This window comes from Amphiura filiformis, chromosome 20, assembly GCF_039555335.1.
Source record: "Amphiura filiformis chromosome 20, Afil_fr2py, whole genome shotgun sequence".
Lineage (NCBI taxonomy): Eukaryota > Metazoa > Echinodermata > Ophiuroidea > Amphilepidida > Amphiuridae > Amphiura > Amphiura filiformis.
Window position 1 is genome coordinate 14598581 of NC_092647.1, and position 18817 is coordinate 14617397.

Here is an 18817-nt window from a genome sequence, read left to right on the forward strand (position 1 = left end):
TACACATTTTTCTATGAGTTTGAACATGGTGCATAACTCTTTATGCACTTTTTAGCCAGCATTTTTCCAGAGGGTGGGAAAAGGGGGAAAGACAAATTTTAAGGGGGGGGGGGAGAAACATTGACAAAAATGGTCCAAAATGGGGTAAAAGGTACAAAAAGGCCTTAAAATCTTACATATTGGGGTAGTCACCATCCCTTAAGGGCAGCAAGAGGGGGTAAGATTTTTCACAAGCTACCCCCCCCCCCCTTCCCCCAGGCTACGCCACTGCTGACATAAATACAAACATGAGATATTGCCAAAGAAAGTACCCCTCAGAATGGTTCATTGTAAAACTTATAATTGGCTAAACTTACTCATTTTTTGTTACTGTGGGCATCTACATTTTAACTTAAGCTCGAGTAAATTCGCATAAGCCAGGGCTAGTCACACATTATGTAAAGCCCAACTAGCATGGGCAGGTGCTGCGTCCAACCATATATGCATGCTATTCTAATGATATGAACATCTCAAAAAAAGTAACTAACCCCCCTTAAATAATGACCATAATTCAAAAACTGGTGATTGTATTACAAATCTGTAAAACGCATTTGAAGCAGAATTTATTTCTGCACATTTTGACACCTCATTTGCAGCAATTGACTAAATATTGACATCACAGCGTACATTTAAATCAATGTAACCCAAGATTTGAAAGTTGCAGTAAATTGTATTGATTTTGTATTCAGTGTAATGGAAGGAAATCTGTCTAATGATATCTGAGTGTTTTTGTATTGTAAAAATTTGCATGTAAGTGCAACTTTCAAATCTGGACCTCACTACATTAAATTGACCGGTGTTTTATTGTTTCCTGGGCTATCGTATCAAATGAGGTGTCAAAATGCGCAGAAATAAATTCTGCTTCCAACGCATTTTACAGATTTGTTATACAATAGCCCCTTTTTGAATAATGGCCATTATTTAAGGGGGTTAGTTACTTTTTTTGAGATGTTTATATCAATCCATGATGTTACTGAGTCTATTATGCTGTGAGTATCCAAACACTACCATGTCTGGCGATTTCATGCTGAATTTGATTGTACAATCTTTTTGCTCATAATAATTGTTTAAGATGATAACAAATGGATAATTGGGCTATTCCAGTTGACATCCTTACACCCTCTATAGAAGACATGCCCTTAAAGCCATATTATAACATTTGCTGAGGAAGACGCCCTCACTGAATTTTTAAAATTCCTTTTTTACACGATTAAATTGTAGGCCTTTATTAAACCAATATACCATGCAAAAATCAAGACTCTAGGTGCTGTAGTTTTGTCAAAATTCGAGATTTTGAATAAAACGCCGCAACCGGCGCTTTATTATTACGATGGAATTATTAGTCGAACGCATACACGATGTTCATAACACACAGTACGTATACGGGCGTGCTGGGACGGTGATATACACAACAAAGGGTCGTACCACAACATGACCGAAGGAGTGGTACGTATTGGCAACATGTGCGCTGGTAGTAAATTCTAATTTTCTTTGCTTTGCCGTAGTTGTTCGGCTCAAAAATAAAAGGGGATATATCTGACTGTAAAAGCTAACATTTTATGGCAAAGAAATGCTAATCTATTTTGTTTGAAAATGTTATAATATGGCTTTAATTTCCCATACAGGGGGTGCATATTTCAAATAGAATCACACATTCAGCATGGAAAAAAGATATATCTTCCTTGCGGTCGGGTAACCCTATTTGAAAGTCTCACTCACTGTGGGGAAGATTATGATCATGTCTTCCATAGGGGGTATATGCACTTTAACTGGAATAGCCCACATTTGTTTAGGCAGTTGCCCTAATTACCCAGTTATCAATGAATAGATGAAACATTTTCGGACCATCAACCTTTGATGGGTTGAATACAGTACTTTTAAAGATTTGCTCCACAGCGACACCCTCTATTTTTCTTGAATTTCTATTTTTTGCTTGACTGTAAAGCCCAATGGTGAAAGACTAAGCCTGAAGTGCTTTAATTACAGTCAAATTTAAGTTTTTATATTAAATCCAGAGATCCCTGGATTCATTGATCGAGTGATGGCTAACACATCTTGTGCATGTGAGCTCATGTGTACAATGGCGTAACGTCATAGGGGCACAGGGGCACATGGCCCCCCAATCGATCTGAAATTTTAAAAAAACCCATAGGAAAATGGCTGAAAAACGGCTTGTGCCCTCCCAATTAGACCCGGTTTCCCCCCAATCGGATGACCCACGATACGCCACTGCATGTGTATTAATGAATCGGTGACGTATAAACTGTGTGCGTATCACAATTTGTCTTATTTATATGTCCCAGCTGCGTGAAGCTCCACTCAATAATAATATGATCTACGAGCTAATACACGCATTGTAGTCTTTATTTACCTATTTGTTTGGCTTGAAATTAAAAGGGGACAATGTGATCCGAGGAATCTATTCTTTTATGCAAATTGCATATTATTGCTTTAAATGATAACTTACTTGTATGCAGCACTCTCCCAGACTGGTAGTATACTGACACATTTAGCTGAATCTGTATCGCAGCTGTCAACAAAATCATCATTAACAATAATTATCATTAAAAAAAACTGAACACTTGAGTTTGAACTTGGCATTGACTTGGAAAACATTGTGATAAAGTTACCCTAACCCAGATCTAAATTTATAGTATCGTACAAAGAAACTGACTAGGTATAACATGAAATGAATTGGCTGCAGTAAAATGTACAGCCAATAATCATGAGCCCCTAACTGACGCTCGGGATAGTGAATTTTTGCGGTTAGTAAGGCAAGGTTATACTTTATTCTATTACCCCCACGACCCATTATTCAAAATAGCGCACTGTGATTTGTTGAAACGTGTCACGTGAAAGACCATTAATTAGCAATAAAGTGGCCAGGGCAACAAACTTTATGTTCTTCTCGCATCACAGTGCACAGCAAAGCGCGATGCAGTATATAAGCGTCGTTAAGCATTCTACGCAAAGCATTACGCTTGGTTGCGTATTCTGCAATACTCGCTATCACTTATGTATTGGCGCTCCACCTTGAGGTAAACAACTTGAAATAATTAAAAAAAAAATGTGATATTTTCTCTTAAAAATCGCACTATTTTGTGGTAATAGAATAGAAATAGTGCGCCTCGCCCATTATTTATGTTTTTACTGCCTCAGACACATTATTTGTGTGTAAAGGATAATGCTGCACTCTTTCTTAAATGGACAACGATGTTGATCAACAAAATAGACAAGAGATTTATGATCTGTGTGTTGTTATCATTATACCAGAGTCGATTACAATCTCAGTTTTGAATATGAATTGGGGTAAAATTTCCAAACGGCCCGCCAAAAATCGCTTGCCCCCATCTCAGCCCGCCAAAATTCTTTGCCCCCCCTTGTACATGCCAAAATTTGCATATTTAAGCGTTTCCGTCTGGTTTTCCTAAGCCTTTTAGAGCGTTTTATTTAAAAGGCGCCCCAAGAATGTGTGCCAAAATCGCTTGCCAAAAATTGCTTGCCCCCCTTTTGGCTAGCCAAAATTTCTTGACCCCCCCCCCCAATTTTACCCTCCCCCGGGCTCATAATTAATGCACAGCCCCTAATACAAAGTTTAAATCTTTTAAAACTTCAACATTAATGTTGCATGGTATCAAAATCACACATAAAGCTGTAAGCACTTGGTCATTATCATTCTTGGCTCAAATGTTCTTTGTATGAAGTCAAAATATAAAATATTTGCACAACCTAAAGAATGAAAGTTGGAGAGCTTCCAATTGCAGAAGTTTTCTCGGACAAACTGTTATTCATCTTCAGTGAAAGCATGAATGATATAACACCGTTGGAATAAATTTAACGAGATACACAAACTTTAGGAAGCGGTGAGCAAGTATATATAATTATGTAAAAAGCTCCTGTTGATCAAACTTGGAATGAACTGCATTGATGCATGCATTATGCAATCGTTCATTTCTTCAGAATCAGTCAACCGAATCAAATCAAATTTTCGTATGTGATGCACAACAAACTAGGCTATGCGCTACATTTTAATTTTTTTGATTCTGATGTCTATTTCTCGACTTACGTTCAATTTTATTCACTCGGTAATTTTTTCTGGGACACCCTGTATGTTGTATGTCATATAATAAAGTACAAAGCAGCCCTCGAATTAACCCACTACACCCATGGCATTTTGCCGTGGGTGCCCACTGTGCACCCCCACTGCCATAATGCCCTCAAAATATGTCCTTTACCCAAGGCAGTCACTTGCCGTGCCCTCTAATGAAGTTGCCGTTGGTGCCCTAGCCCTGCTCCTTCATTATAAAATTATCTATCTATGTTTATGTGTGTTTTCTTCACCTTTGAGAAATTGCCTTGGTGCCCTTCTCAAATTTTCAACAGTTGCCATGATGCCCTCTTAAACTGCTGTGCTGCCTTGCCTTTTCAGTGAAAATCCAAGGCAATTATCAACTTGCCCTAAAAAAGTTGCCGTGCCCTTCAGATCCTTAATTGAGGGCTGGTACAAAGTTCAGTCAACATATCTCATTAGTCAACTATTCTATGGCTCTAGAATTGGCAGCCATTTTGAAAACTGCCTTCTGCACAACTGTATACTGTATGATTACTTCTTCTAGTACTCACAATTTTACAAGCCAATCACCAGTGGTAGCCCCTGTTGATGACTGTGTTAAATGCTCAAAATCATCATCTTTAAGATGAGTTGTAAAACTTTCTATGTTATCATCCACCCACTGGGTGATGTCTTCTGCTGTTATCGTACCTGAAATTTAACAAAAATAATAAAACAATAATGATTTTTAATAAATAAATAATAATAAAAATCTCATCACTTCTCCATGCTTCTACACTGCCTTTTTATTGTGCTGAACATGCCCAGATTTTTTGGGTGGGTTACCCCTGGGCACAGCCTCACAGGGTCTGAGCTGGGGGCATAAAAAGTAAATCCCAAGAAAAGGGGCACCATGAAAATGCAAAGAAAAAGAAAAGAATGCATTCAAATAAATGTGCCCATCTCTTATTCTATTCTGACTGGTCAACAGCGCAGCGGGTGTAAAGAGCGACCTGGTCATTGTGGTCAATGAGTCTGGGAGAAACACACTTAGTCAGGGAATTGAGAAAGTATCTTTGTGGCTGTCCATTTGAGACTAAATAAAATAAGTAAAATAATCTACGATTAATTAAATATGGCATGTACAGTTGCGGTACAATTATGTAAAACCCTGAAAATGCTAACATTGACCTCTGTGTTTAATGGAACAAAAATATGCATTGAATCCCCTCCATATACGACTTCTTAAATACGAATCGGGGTTTACTTTAACACACAAATGACTCATATTTACGCGTTCACACACTTTCCGTACCACTTCAATTGCAAAGTGAAAAGTCAAACGCATACAAAATCTTAAACATGTACACGTTTATATATTCAATGATATTTTCATCTGGTGGTGATACATGACAAAAATATACTTACCGTACTGACTCGAGTATAATCCCACCCCGCTTTTGGGTGAACATTTTTCAAAATTGGGGTGGGACTATACACTAATTAAAAAAAGAAAGTTTTTAAGTTATTTATTTTTTCGGCTTTGGAGTGTCCCTGGACCTAGAGCTAAATGCTGGGATCATTCATGGTTGATTTTTAAAAATAAATCATTAATAGAGTATGACATGAGTACAAATTTATTCAAAACACATAGGCCTGCAATTTTTTTTAAATCAACCATGAATGATCCCAGCATTTAGCTCTAGGTCCAGGGACACTCCAAAGCTGAAAAAATAAATAACTTAAAAAAAAAAAAAAATTTGGTGGTGGGACTTAACTCAAAGGTGGGACTTTACTCGCGTCAGTACGGTATTATGAGAATGAACCATGAGATTATGGTGGTAGCTAGTTGGGGTATGAATCAATAAATTTCAGTCTGCAAACCACCCCCTCCCCAAACTTTTTTTAGATTACTGAGCATCCTGGCAGGAAAAAATTGGGTCAACAATTCAGTGAAATAAAGACACACATTGTTAAAATAAAAAATACCCTCTGGGGAATGTTTTATACTCCTAAGATGAAATATTCACAATTGAAAGGATCCAAAAATGGAATATACCCCTTCATCAAAATGCTTAAGGAAGACCCTGATGCAAATGATCAATTTATGTGCGCATCCTTCACAATATTTCTCAGTTCTAAAGGAAAAATATTTATATTTTCAAAATAGCCTCAAAACAACAATTATAAAGTGCAGTTTGCCCTAATAACATCCAAATAATGATACTCAAGTTTTGGGAGAGATTTAAAATACAATAATTTCACACTAATTACTTGGCTACTTTGACATCTTCACTATGGCTAAGTTACTGCAGATATTTCAAAGATTAAAACATGTTTCAACATAAAAACTTATTTGGGGAGTCTACTTGAAACCAACGGCAATCATTATTCTGACAAAATCATTTTAATTTGTTTTGCCCACTTCCTTCACATAATGTGACGTGGTATATCAATAAGAGACACTTTTGGGCAGGTAATCAATTTTGAGTGTTTTACAAATCTTAAATTAAGAGATATTTTGCTCCACAACACCGTTTTCTCCAATGTAGTCGGACATTCCTAAGCGAAGATATTGAGTTAGTAAGTTATGGTATTATAAAATTGGAAGGTGAGATATGGGCCTTTAAAAACATTATTGACAATGTTGTGACTAGGAATGACCTTGAAATATGTCTGAAAAAATACAAGATGCCAGTTATATTCCAGTCTGAAACTGTCAGACAACATTATTAACAGCACAAATTTGCAACAAACCCAAATTGTGAAAAAATCACCCGGCCAGATTTTGTTCTATTTCTCCATTTACGATCCTGCCCAAAAGTGTCTCCTTTCGATATACCACGTCATAACAAATAACAAATCTTGGGGAGTGTGTAAAGCCAAATATAACTAATAATTAGCCCACACACTTAAGAAATCAAAACTCCAATTTACGTCAACCTGTAGTCAAATTTCATAGATTGTGATTTATAGTTAACATTTTAGGAATTGAACACCAGATTCATGGTATAGTTAACCAAATTTAATCAGAGACAAGTGCCACCCACAAAATATAATATTTTTTAAAATTTCTTAATTAGGTGTGGATGGATTTTAAAGGTTAAACATTTATCTTTCAGTTTTTGTTATATATGATGTGATCAAGAAAAATCAGTCAGAAGTCAGAAATATTGATTTTCAGATATCACCAAACAAAGGAAATAATTTGGTTGCCTATTGTTTTGGAAACACTTTCACTTTTCACATCTTTGGAACTAAAATGTTCAATTTCAATGCAATCATAAGAAAACTGAAAATAATATATGCCCGACTTCAGACTGATTTTGCTTGATCACACCACAAATAGTTGAGACTAAATTGAAATTTAAGTAGAACGCACGTACGTAGGGCCTACGTGCGTTCTTCTTAAATTTCAATTAGCCCATGTCGTAGGCCTAATTACTAGGAATCGGACAAACACAGACAGGATATAGAAATTTATCAAAAATTGATTTTCTTTGAAGCTTAATAATTTTAGAAAAAGAATTATTCTTTCTTTTCAAAGAAAAATACATTTCATAAAGAGTTGAACTTGTAAAAAGTGAGTTGCAAAATGCTGCCAAAGTTACCTTTGTCAAGTTGCCCCCTTTTATGGTATCTGATATCAGCTCTTACTGAGAGACCAATAAACTACCTGATATCAGCAGTAGATAAAGAGACTGATAAACTACCTGATATCAGCAGTAGGTAAGAGACTGATAAACTATGTGGTATCAGCAGTAGGCAAGAGACTGATAAACTACATGGTATCAGCAGTAGGTAAGAGACTGATCAACTACCTGATTACAGCAGTAGATAAAGAGACTGATAAACTACCTTATATCTGAAGTATATAAGAGACTGATAAACTACCTGATATCAGCAGTCAGTAAGAGACTGATAAACTACCTGATATCAGCAGTCGGTAAGAGACTGACAAACTACCTGATTACAGCAGTAGATAAAGAGACTGATAAACTACCTTATATCTGCAGTATATAAGAGACTGATAAACTACCTGATATCAGCAGTCGATAAGAGACTGATAAACTACCTGATATCAGCAGTAGATAAAGACACTGATAAACTACCTCATATCTGCAGTAGATAAGAGATAAGAGACTGATAAACTACTTAATATCAGCAGTAGATAAAGAGACTGATAAACTACCTTATATCTGCAGTATATAAGAGACTGATAAACTACCTGATATCAGCAGTAGATAAAGACACTGATAAACTACCTCATATCTGCAGTAGATAAGAGATAAGAGACTGATAAACTACTTAATATCAGCAGTAGATAGGAGACTGATAAACTATCTGATATCTGCAGTATATATCAGTAGAAGATAAGAGGCTGATAAACTACCCGATATCAGCAGTAGATAAGAGACTGATAAACTACCTGATTACAGCAGAAGATAAAGAGACTGATAAACTACCTCATATCTGATGCAGTAGATAAGAGACTGATAAACTACCTAATATCAGCTGTCGGTAGGAGACTGATAAACTACCTGATATCAGCAGTAGATAAAGAGACTGATAAACTACCTTATATCTGCAGTAGATAAGAGACTGATAAACTACCTGATATCAGCAGTAGATAAGAGACTGATAAACTACCTGATATCAGCAGTAGATAAGAGACTGATAAACTACCTGGTATCAGCAGTAGGTAAGAGACTGATAAACTACCTGGTATCAGCAGTAGATAAAGAGACTGATAAACTACCTCATATCTGCAGTAGATAAGAGACTGATAAACTACCTGATATCAGCAGTAGATAAGAGACTAATAAACTACCTGATATCAGCAGTAGGTAAGAGACTGATAAACTTCCTGATATCAGCAGTAGATAAAAAGAGACTGACAAACTACCTCATATCTGCAGTAGATAAGAGACTGATAAACTACTTAATATCAGCAGTAGATAGGAGACTGATAAACTACCTGATATCTGCAGTAGATATCAGCAGAAGATAAGAGGCTGATAAACTACCTGATATCAGCAGTAGATAAGAGACTGTGGCGGGAGAGCGTGGCGCAATGGTTAGGGTACTTGCCTTTAGTGCATGAGGTCCGGATTTGATTCCCGGCGGTGGCGATTTGCTGGGATATTGACTTGGAAAAAAAAAGTCTGAAATTAATTGGCAACTTCTGTAGATTAAATTCAGACTTCCGCTCTCAACATGGTTCATTTACAGTTGGGTAAATGAATCATGAAAGTACTCCGTCCTTCGGAGGGGACGTTAAGCCGTCGGTCCCGTGTACAGAGAGCCATACCTGTACATGTATCTCGCAGCCAGTTTCGAAGAAAGTAGGGTGTTAACCCCTGACTGTTCCCAACCCGTCCCGGTGTTCAAATGGACTCCACTGGAAATAAGCTTCAATAAAGGCTTTCTTGGGTTATCCAGGGTTGTCAAAACCCGAACAAATCAAATCAAATCAAAACTGATAAACTACCTGATACCTGCAGTAGATATCAGCAGAAGCTAATCAGGTAAGAGACTGATTAACGCGGCTGTGTACTCTAGCCATTGTTTCTTTCTCAAAATTGAGTTTTTATGATATGTTTGTACCTTGTTATGTTTTTTATAAATACAAGGAATGAAAATCCAGATTTGTAAACTCCAACTGCAATATTTTAAGGATTTTATTACACTATTCCACTCGTGTTTGAAATTGAAAAGGAAAGAAAATCTTTGTTGTACCAGCAAGGTACACGCTGCAAGAACAACTCATCGCGTTGCGTATCGCGCAATTTGTTCCCGCACAAACACGCAACCCATACACGACGCTTATCTGCATGCGCCGGCGCATCTTATGGAAACACCACGGAAGCACTGATTTCACAAAAACCTAGTGGTCAAATGGCTCCGTTTAGCTGATAAAATGTGGGTTTTTTCAAGTTCTTTCCCCGATTTAAATATCAAGTTATGAATGGATTTCGCTCAAACTTCTCAAGGGGCTGTGGATTTACCCGATGTTCACGTAATATAAGTTACAAAAACGAAAACTGTCGCATTCTCCTGTGAGATTCGATGAAAGTGCAAAATGTGACCACTTTAAACTTCAACGGCCATTATTTCAATGTTCATTTTCTCGGTAAAATGACGATTTAGGTACACGATAACTCAATAAATACAGCATCTATAGGTAAGCAAATATGATCATCGTAAAAAGCATGATCGACTCAAGAAACAGTTTTCTAATTTTTTTATTTTGGTCTATTTCCGATTTTGGGCATCATTTTGTGCAAATAGGCGTTTTTGAATTTTAAAAAGTTCATTTTGATGCCTTATATGGTCAATATCTCAAAAAACAAGGCCAATATCAAAAAAATAAAAAAACCGTTTTTGGAATGGAGCCTCAAGATTGAGCTAAAAACAAAATAAAATATTTTGGAAAAAGTGTTTTTTTGTTATGATGTACCTAACAAATATTGCCAAAAACTCACTTTTTGTGATTTTCTTCAAAATTGTTGTTTTACCCCAAATCTGTATTTATATTAAGATTTATTGATGTCTTGCCTTCATAAAAATGTATACTTTTATATGTTTTATGCTGAATAATTACAAAGTTATTGCACTTTTACTACATGCATGTCTGAGAGTACACAGCCACCTTAACTACCTGGTATCAGCAGTAGATAAGAGACTGATGAACTACCTGGTATCAGCAGTAGATAAGAGACTGATGAACTACCTGGTATCAGCAGTAGATAAGAGACTGATGAACTACCTGGTATCAGCAGTAGATAAGAGACTGATGAACTACCTGGTATCAGCAGTAGATAAGAGACTGATGAACTACCTAATATCAGCAGTAGATATGAGACTAATAAACTACCTGATATCAGCAGTAGGTAAGACACTAATAAACTACCTAATATCAGCAGTAAATAAGAGACTGATAAACTACCTGAAATTTACCTTGATTATGGCTATATGAGTGTAAACAAATATTGGAAATAGGAGGAAGAACTCAGAACAACTTTCACAAGAATCAGGGGGTAGTAGCAGTATATTAATGCCATCCTGTATAGTCAGTCAGGGAATCAAGAGCCTGTACCCCAGTGAGTGGTGCAGCCAGGGCTTTTTCACAGAGTGGAAAGGGGGCAAGACAAGGGAACTTTCAAGGGGCAAAAAATGGGGAAAAAAGCCTAAAATCTCAAATATCAAGGCAGCCAGAACCCCAAAAGGGCTGGGGCAGACTTCTCATGGGTGTATGTGTGTCGGGCAGGGTAGAGCAGCTGCTTATCCCCACCCCTGCCTAAGCAACTGCTGTCTCCTAAGTATGAAATCCTGCCCATGTTATGGCTGATCAAAGGACCTGTATGTTCATGATATCCCCCCCCCCAAAAAAAAACCCCAACAGAATGACGTTGACATTACAACACAGTGGCCTATGGATCATAATTGGAATCAAGTGGAATTTTGTGAATAAACTTTTTTGTAGATACCTACTCAAACATATACAATAAAAAGAGGATGCTAGAATCACAAAATACTCCTTTGAGGGAGAAAAATGATAAAGGTCCACTTTTCTTGTAAAGCTGTTAAAATATCCTAAAAAAAGACCATTTTGTCAGTCCACCTTCTGCACAAAAGGTATTTTTCCCAATAAAAAGGTCAAGCATTCCCCAATATAAATCCTTGTATGATTGCCTCTCACAGCCACTGGATTCAATTACCATTTTAGAAAAAAAAAGAATATTGCGTGATAGTTCATCTAATTTCCGTAATTATATAAAGTCACACCATGTTAATGATATCCTACACTGTATACGATACATTCTGATTTATGAGCAAGATAGATCGAAATTTACCATGGAAACTTAAAGCCATATTGTAACATTTCCATGAAAAGTATTTCTTTTCCATAAAATGTTTTATTGTCAGACATGCGACCCCTTTTAATTTTTGAGCCGAACAACTGAGGTGAAGCAAAGAAAATTGGTCCGAGTTGAAATGACATTTACTAAATGATTATTTTGTGATCCTAGCATCCTCTTGTTATGAAGATCTCCAGTCCAGCAGATATCCATAAAATAAGCTTATTTCCAAAATGTCAGTTGATTCTGATTTTGCGTTTGCGAGTTATGCATGATTATGAGTATTACACTGCTCCATACACAATGTGTAAGAATTTTTTTTGTACATAAACATTATGTAGCCAGAGGTTTCCAGTGGTATAAAATTCTGAGTGTTATAAAAATCTCATAAAAATCTGAGAGAAAATTTTTTTGAGAAAAGTGGGGGGATGATGGGGGATATGAGGTCGTAACCCAATTTTGCACAAAAATGTCTCTGAAGTGGCTTTAATTTTAATCATGTGCACCTTTCTCTGTGAGCCCCATAATGATGGATTACTAGCGAGCTTGGATATATTATTGGAAATTTGATCATTGTAATAACACATTTTAATCAGGGTAACTATACACCGGATATACATCATGCATTTTGAAGAATAACCCATGGCCGTTACCATGTTTGGTCAAATTTTTACCGCAATAAATACCGAGTTACGCCCGCTTAAATTCACAAACGTAACTTATATTGAGTCATTAGTATAATTCTTGGTACCGTTAATATCTGGAATTAATGGTATCATTTAATGGTACCGTTAGTACCAGGAATTATGAATAGACATCAGTGGGATATACTGACAAGCGACCAGCTGCACTCCAAATTTGAGGCTTGTCACACACGTTATAAATCAGATATGGCAACACTCATTATATTACACCTGTAACAGGAACTTCCATTAATATGACAAATTAACTGAACTGATGCAATTATTCTAACCATAGCAGTATAGTATTATAATGCTCATGTAATGTAGCTATACAATTATTGTGTAATACTGTAACTTAGTGTAAGTATTCTGGTTTTATAATTTTCAACCATTTTCCTCTATTTTGATAAGTTCAGACACAAATCACAAAATATCCAAAAGCTGCCTCACTTTTTTGTGTTATATCAATTGTTAATGTTATTGTATGTAATAAGCTCAGTGGCAGCACCAGGAATTTTTCCCAGTGGTCGGGCATGAGGCGCAAAAATAATTTCAGGTGGGCAAAATCAACAAATTTTGCCCAAAATTACCGAAAGTAAATTGCAAAAAGTGGAAATTTGTATAATTTGGGGTTTTTGACTTGAAAGTCTGTGGCAAACTGGGGGCAAGAAAAATATTTGGGGGGGTACAATTAGAAAATTTACATTACATTACAATATGAAATAACTCTCAAACAACATTAAAGGAAGTCACAACTTTTTGCCTTATTTGTTAGCAAAATAATTATCAAGTATAAATCACATGGTTTTATTTCAAACAAACTCATATTGACCATAAAAACTAATAAAAACAGCCGGCTGTCAAATTCCTACGCCGAAATTGTTTACTGCAATGACGTAATGATTGTTTGCGCTCAATTGTCGTCAGCCTTCATTGTATTACTGGGATGTCATTGCACCAGATAATTTCAGTGCCTGGGAATTTGGAATATCGCATGTTGAAACTGATCCTCCTCTGCAGAAGATTGGCATCAAGGAAAACTCATATTATTCTTACTACCCAGTAAATTTTATGCCTTAGATAGGTTTGGTTTTAGTTAGTATGAACATAAATGAGATAGTAGGCAGTGTGTCATCCTATGAGCATGTACCATTCTATGGGTCAATGCGGTACACATTTTAGGCATCTTATATCCAAATTGCTTTAGTGATTGAACTAATAAGAATTTTGGGTAATGGGCATCAAGGTCAGTGCGTCGACGTGGGGGGGTTAAGGGGTGCATTAGCCCCTGGGCCCTGGGTCCTAGGGGGGCCCATAAAATTAAAGAAAACATACATTAATGGGCCCATAAAAGCAAAGAAAAGACATCTCAGGGGGACCCCGTAAAAAAGGGGCCCTGTGCGCTCATTTTACCCCGGGCCCGTATTAATGGGTCTCGGCGGTACTGATCAAGGTAAAAACATGTAATTATTACCAAGGGCAAATTTTGTGACCCCCCTCTCGGCTCACCCAGGGTGCTGCCCCTGTAATCATATCAGGCCATGTAGTCATGCACTAACTTTTGGTAATGCCGAAAACACCATACACCATATCTCTAGTACACTTGGTTATGAAATTTTTTTATTGGTTATGAAAATTTTATAATTTCTCCCCACTTTTTTTTCCACATTTCATTTCAAAATCAAAATTGTTGAGGGATTCCTGACATAATTTTCAAATCTCTTACCTTCATATAATATTGGTATACCATGACGATATAACATCACAGCAGGTACTTTTGGTAATCCTAACTGTCTCACCAGGTTGATATCATTGGTTTTATACACACCAATAGAAGGGTTGCTTCTATAGTGATCAAATACACTCTGGTAGTGTGGTTCCAAGTCTTTACATCTTATACACCCAATAGTACCTAGAGAGAGAGAGAGAGAGAGGGGGAGAAAACACCAGGTTAATATCATTGGTTTTATACACAACAATAGAAGGGTTACTTCTATACACTCTGGTAGTGTGGTTCCAAGTCTTTACATCTTATGCACCCAACAGTGCCTAGAGAGAGAAAAAACACCAGGTTGATATCATTGGTTTTATACACATCAATAGAAGGGTTGCTTCTACACAGTGGTTGTGCCAGGATGTTTTGGGGGAGGGGGGGGGGCATAGAGGGAAAGTGAATTTCAGGGGGGGTAAAATCAACAAATTTTGAGCAAAATTACCACAAAAAGTGGACATTTTCATAACGGGAGGAGGGCAAGAGTTCTGACTGGGGGGTATTCCCCCCTCATCCATTATCAATGAAAACTGACGGGTACCAATCATTTTGATATAGCTTGCATATCAAAAACATTTGTGAGACTCTTCAGTTTCAATAATTTGGGTTAGTTTAAATATTGGTTTTATCACCATGCAGTGGTTGGGAATTTTTAACTATTCACATTAATGTTGTATATTTCACAATATCACCCAACCATGATGGCAAAACACTTTTACTGATAGTCTTGCCTATTGATTCCAGTCTCTTCCATATGGCATGTAGTACAGGGTGGTTCAATAAATTCCACACTCTATCATTTGCTAGTTACTCTGATAACAGCTGTACTGAGATAGATGTGGCCTTTTCTGATTTGTTAGTTCTTCAACATGTGTTAATAATTGCATTGATATATTTGTCATAGGTTTATGATCACTTACAATACATATGTGTGTAAATGCATGCTAATTATCTTCTGTTTTTGAATCCATTTTAAATTGGAAGGAAATGAAAAGCACTGTTTAATATAAACTAAATTTAATATTCAACTTACCTGAAGTAATCATAATTCACCGAAGTAAAAATGGTACATTTTTTGTTTGTTTGAACATATACTTCATGGTTTTTTCTGTATTTTATGCTAGTTTGTTTGTTTCTTTCTTTCTTTCAGTTTTTAAAAAATAGAAAAATTTGTCTTTGCAAAAGACAAAACTTTTATTTAGTTTGAACTTTTATATGATTATTTTGCAAATCAAATAAATCATACAGAAGCATTATTTCAGAATTCAATTATCATTAATTATTATTTCATTTTAAAATGACTAGCGGGATATACCCGCGCTTCGCGCGGGTCCCCGCTAGATGAGTAAATGGGAGCGTTCACAATAACAGGAAAAATTACTGAACAGGTAGAATCATTGAAAAGGTACATTTTTATTTATCTAAATCTGTCTATTCTAACATTTTTAGTTTCCTCTGCTTAGCTTGTGATTTTCCGTTTCCATGTTATTTATTTATTTAACCCAGTTCCCATTATTTTCTAAATCTGTTCTTTCTTACATTTCCCTTTTAGCATCTTTTTTTATTTGCTGCTTGTGATTTCCTGTTTCCATGTTTTTTTAAAATTCTGTTCTCATTATTTTAGCTTCTTTTTTTCTTACATTTCCTGAATAGTTTTTTACACAGCCGTGACGTTAGTCACGGCTGTGTCTTTTTTCTTACAGGTTCTTTCTTTCTTTCTTAGTCTAGCGAGCGCTGCTAGACTCCTGTTTCTGGGCTTATTTCTTTCTTCTTCTTCTTCTTCTGTCAACATTTGATATAATTTGCTCTAGCTCCTTCATTATTTGACCGATTATGACCAAACTTGCGCACAAGCTCAACTACCCCAGCCTTTACATATGACATGACCTATTTGGGGTCAAACGTCACGCATGAGTAATTTTGGCTAAAAATGTGATTTTTACCAAAAATGCTTCTTCTCCTACAGATTACATGGTAGAGTATCGAGATTTGGACATTTACCTTGGCTATAGCCGGGGCCTATGGGGTCCTCACAGATTTGGGGTCAAAGGTCATTAAGAGGGTATTTCCGGCACATAACCAAATACCTTCAAAATGCTTCTTTTCCTACAGATTCTATGGTACAGAGATGCGACTGACACATATGCATTGACATTAGTTGGTGTCTATGGGGTCCTCACAGATTTTGAGTTCAAGGTCAAACAGGGGACAAAATGGTTGATTACTGAAAATCACTTTAAAATTCAATATTTTCTGCATATTACGTGCTGTGATCATTAGAATAATGCCAAAAGGGCTCTAGCATTATGTTCATGTACGATTGTAATCAGATTTGGCTTAAACATGGAGGAGGGGTCTGTTTTGGGGTCAAAAGGGGTCAAATTCTAATATTTGTCCAATTTAGATGAAAATTAGTATATGTGATCTTGATATGATTCAAAATATATTGGAGGTCATTTCAAGGTCACCAGAGGTCAACTAAAGGTCAAAAGGGGTCAAATTACAAAGTTTATTCAATTTGAATGAAAATTAGTATATGTTATGTGGATATGATGCAAAATGTGGTGAAGGTCATTTCAAGGTCATCAGATGTCATTTCAAGGTCACGGCTAGACTTCGCAGCCTTACTAAGGATGCAATATATCTAGTTTCTTCTTTCTTCTTTCTGCCGACCACTACATTTGCTCTAGCACTTAGATGCTTGCACCGATTTTGACCTAACTTGGTCACAACCATCATTGAACATGCCCCTACATGTCACATGAAATTCGTGGGGTCAAAGGTCAAGCAGGGGTCATAGGGGTCAAAACGTGATTTCAACTCAAAATGCTTCTTCTCTCACAGATTACGTGGAGAGTGACACCACTTGCACACATGCATTGTTATTATCCAGTGTCTATGGGGTCCTCACAGATTTGGGGTCAAAGGTCATTAAGGGGTCACTTCCGTAAAAAAAACGAAAAACCTTCAAAAATGTTTATTTGCTAAGAAAAACATAAGACAGTAACGGTATGTTCACACATAAATTGTGGTTACCCTGTGTATATGTGGTATTTTTTTATTTAGGGTCAAAGGTCATTAAGGGGCCACTTCCGGTATAAAACGAAATACCCTTAAAATGCTTCTTCTCCCACAAATTACGTAGGAAAATGACGCCACTTGCACACATGCATTGTTATTACCCAGTGTCTATGGGGTCCTCACAGATTTGGGGTCAAAGGTCATTATGTGGTCACTTCCGGTATAAAACGAAATACATTCAAAAAATTTTATTAGCTAAGAAAAACGTAGGACAGTAACGGTATGTTCACACATGAATTGTGGTTACCCAATTCATATGTGGTATTATTTTACTTTGGGTCAAAGGTCATTAAGGGGTCACTTCCGGTCTGAGACGAAAAACCCTCAAAATGCACCTTCTGCCACAAATAACAGCAAAGTGGTGCCACGTACACCCATGCATTGACATTAGCCAATGTCTATGGGAGTTTTCATACATTTTTGGGTCAAAGGTCATTAAGGGGTCACCACACGGCTGTGTTCGTGGGTTAGACCACAGCTAAGTCTAGTTCCTTCTTTGTTTCGCTTCCTGTTTCATTTAGTTACTTTAACCCGCTGGTCTAATTACTCATAACTTTTTGTCCTCATTTTAATTTAATTTTTCTTTATAGTACCGCTTCATCCCGTGACCCGTCCATGTACCTTTTTGTCCTTTTTGTACTTATATTTCCTTCTTTCCGTATGCAAATCGTGGTGGCTCTCACGCCGCTTACTTGCGCGATTGGCGTAACGCCATGACACGCGACGCTGTCGCCGACGCTACGCTGCCGACCAGCTGCAGTGACGCGTAGGCTGGTAACCGATTTTCATAACAAAAACCCCGTTTTTACCCATATTTTCACTGTTTTTGCAGCCAATTCTTGACCGTTTCCAACCAAATTTTACTATTTATTACTAATTGTTCAAGAAATAAAGACACAAAGATACAAAAGCCAAGGAAGATGCCAATTTAAAAGTTGCAATTTGCTCCATTGCATGCCCTATTGATTTGTAGTACACAAAGCATTCCCGAACAAGAGAATTATCGCCATGCTTCCATGCATTGGTTAGCACATTAAAATTCAGACCTTCGTTTTTGAGGAGCTCAATTGCACCAGAGCTCCTACAGCTCACCTTAACATTTCAGGAGCATGATTTACTGAGCTCCACACGACTTGAATCCTTATGTTTTAAGGTGGCTTTATAGGCTACGGTGTCATGCTCAGAACTCCTTGAAAATGATATAGGATGTGTGTATTGATGAGAAAACCTTACTGGCCAAGTTTAAATTTTGTCCAAAAAAACGTTTTTGATTTATGCAACTTTTGGTCATCTCAAAATCCCATTAAATTACTACAGGGAAGGGCTTTTG

The 18817-nt window shown here is 36.8% G+C and overlaps 1 protein-coding gene across 1 annotated transcript in view; it reads right to left on the reverse strand.

The window, feature by feature from the left end:
- The window catches only part of LOC140142799 (dnaJ homolog subfamily C member 10-like), a 35198-nt gene that overhangs the window by 8178 nt on the left and 8203 nt on the right, over positions 1-18817 (reverse strand). The window contains exons 2-4 of the mRNA XM_072164802.1: positions 14362-14547; positions 4663-4801; positions 2507-2569 (exon numbers count right to left, since the gene is read on the reverse strand). Of these exons, the coding sequence (XP_072020903.1) occupies positions 2507-2569; positions 4663-4801; positions 14362-14547 (388 nt within the window). The remainder of the gene's footprint in view (positions 1-2506; positions 2570-4662; positions 4802-14361; positions 14548-18817) is intronic.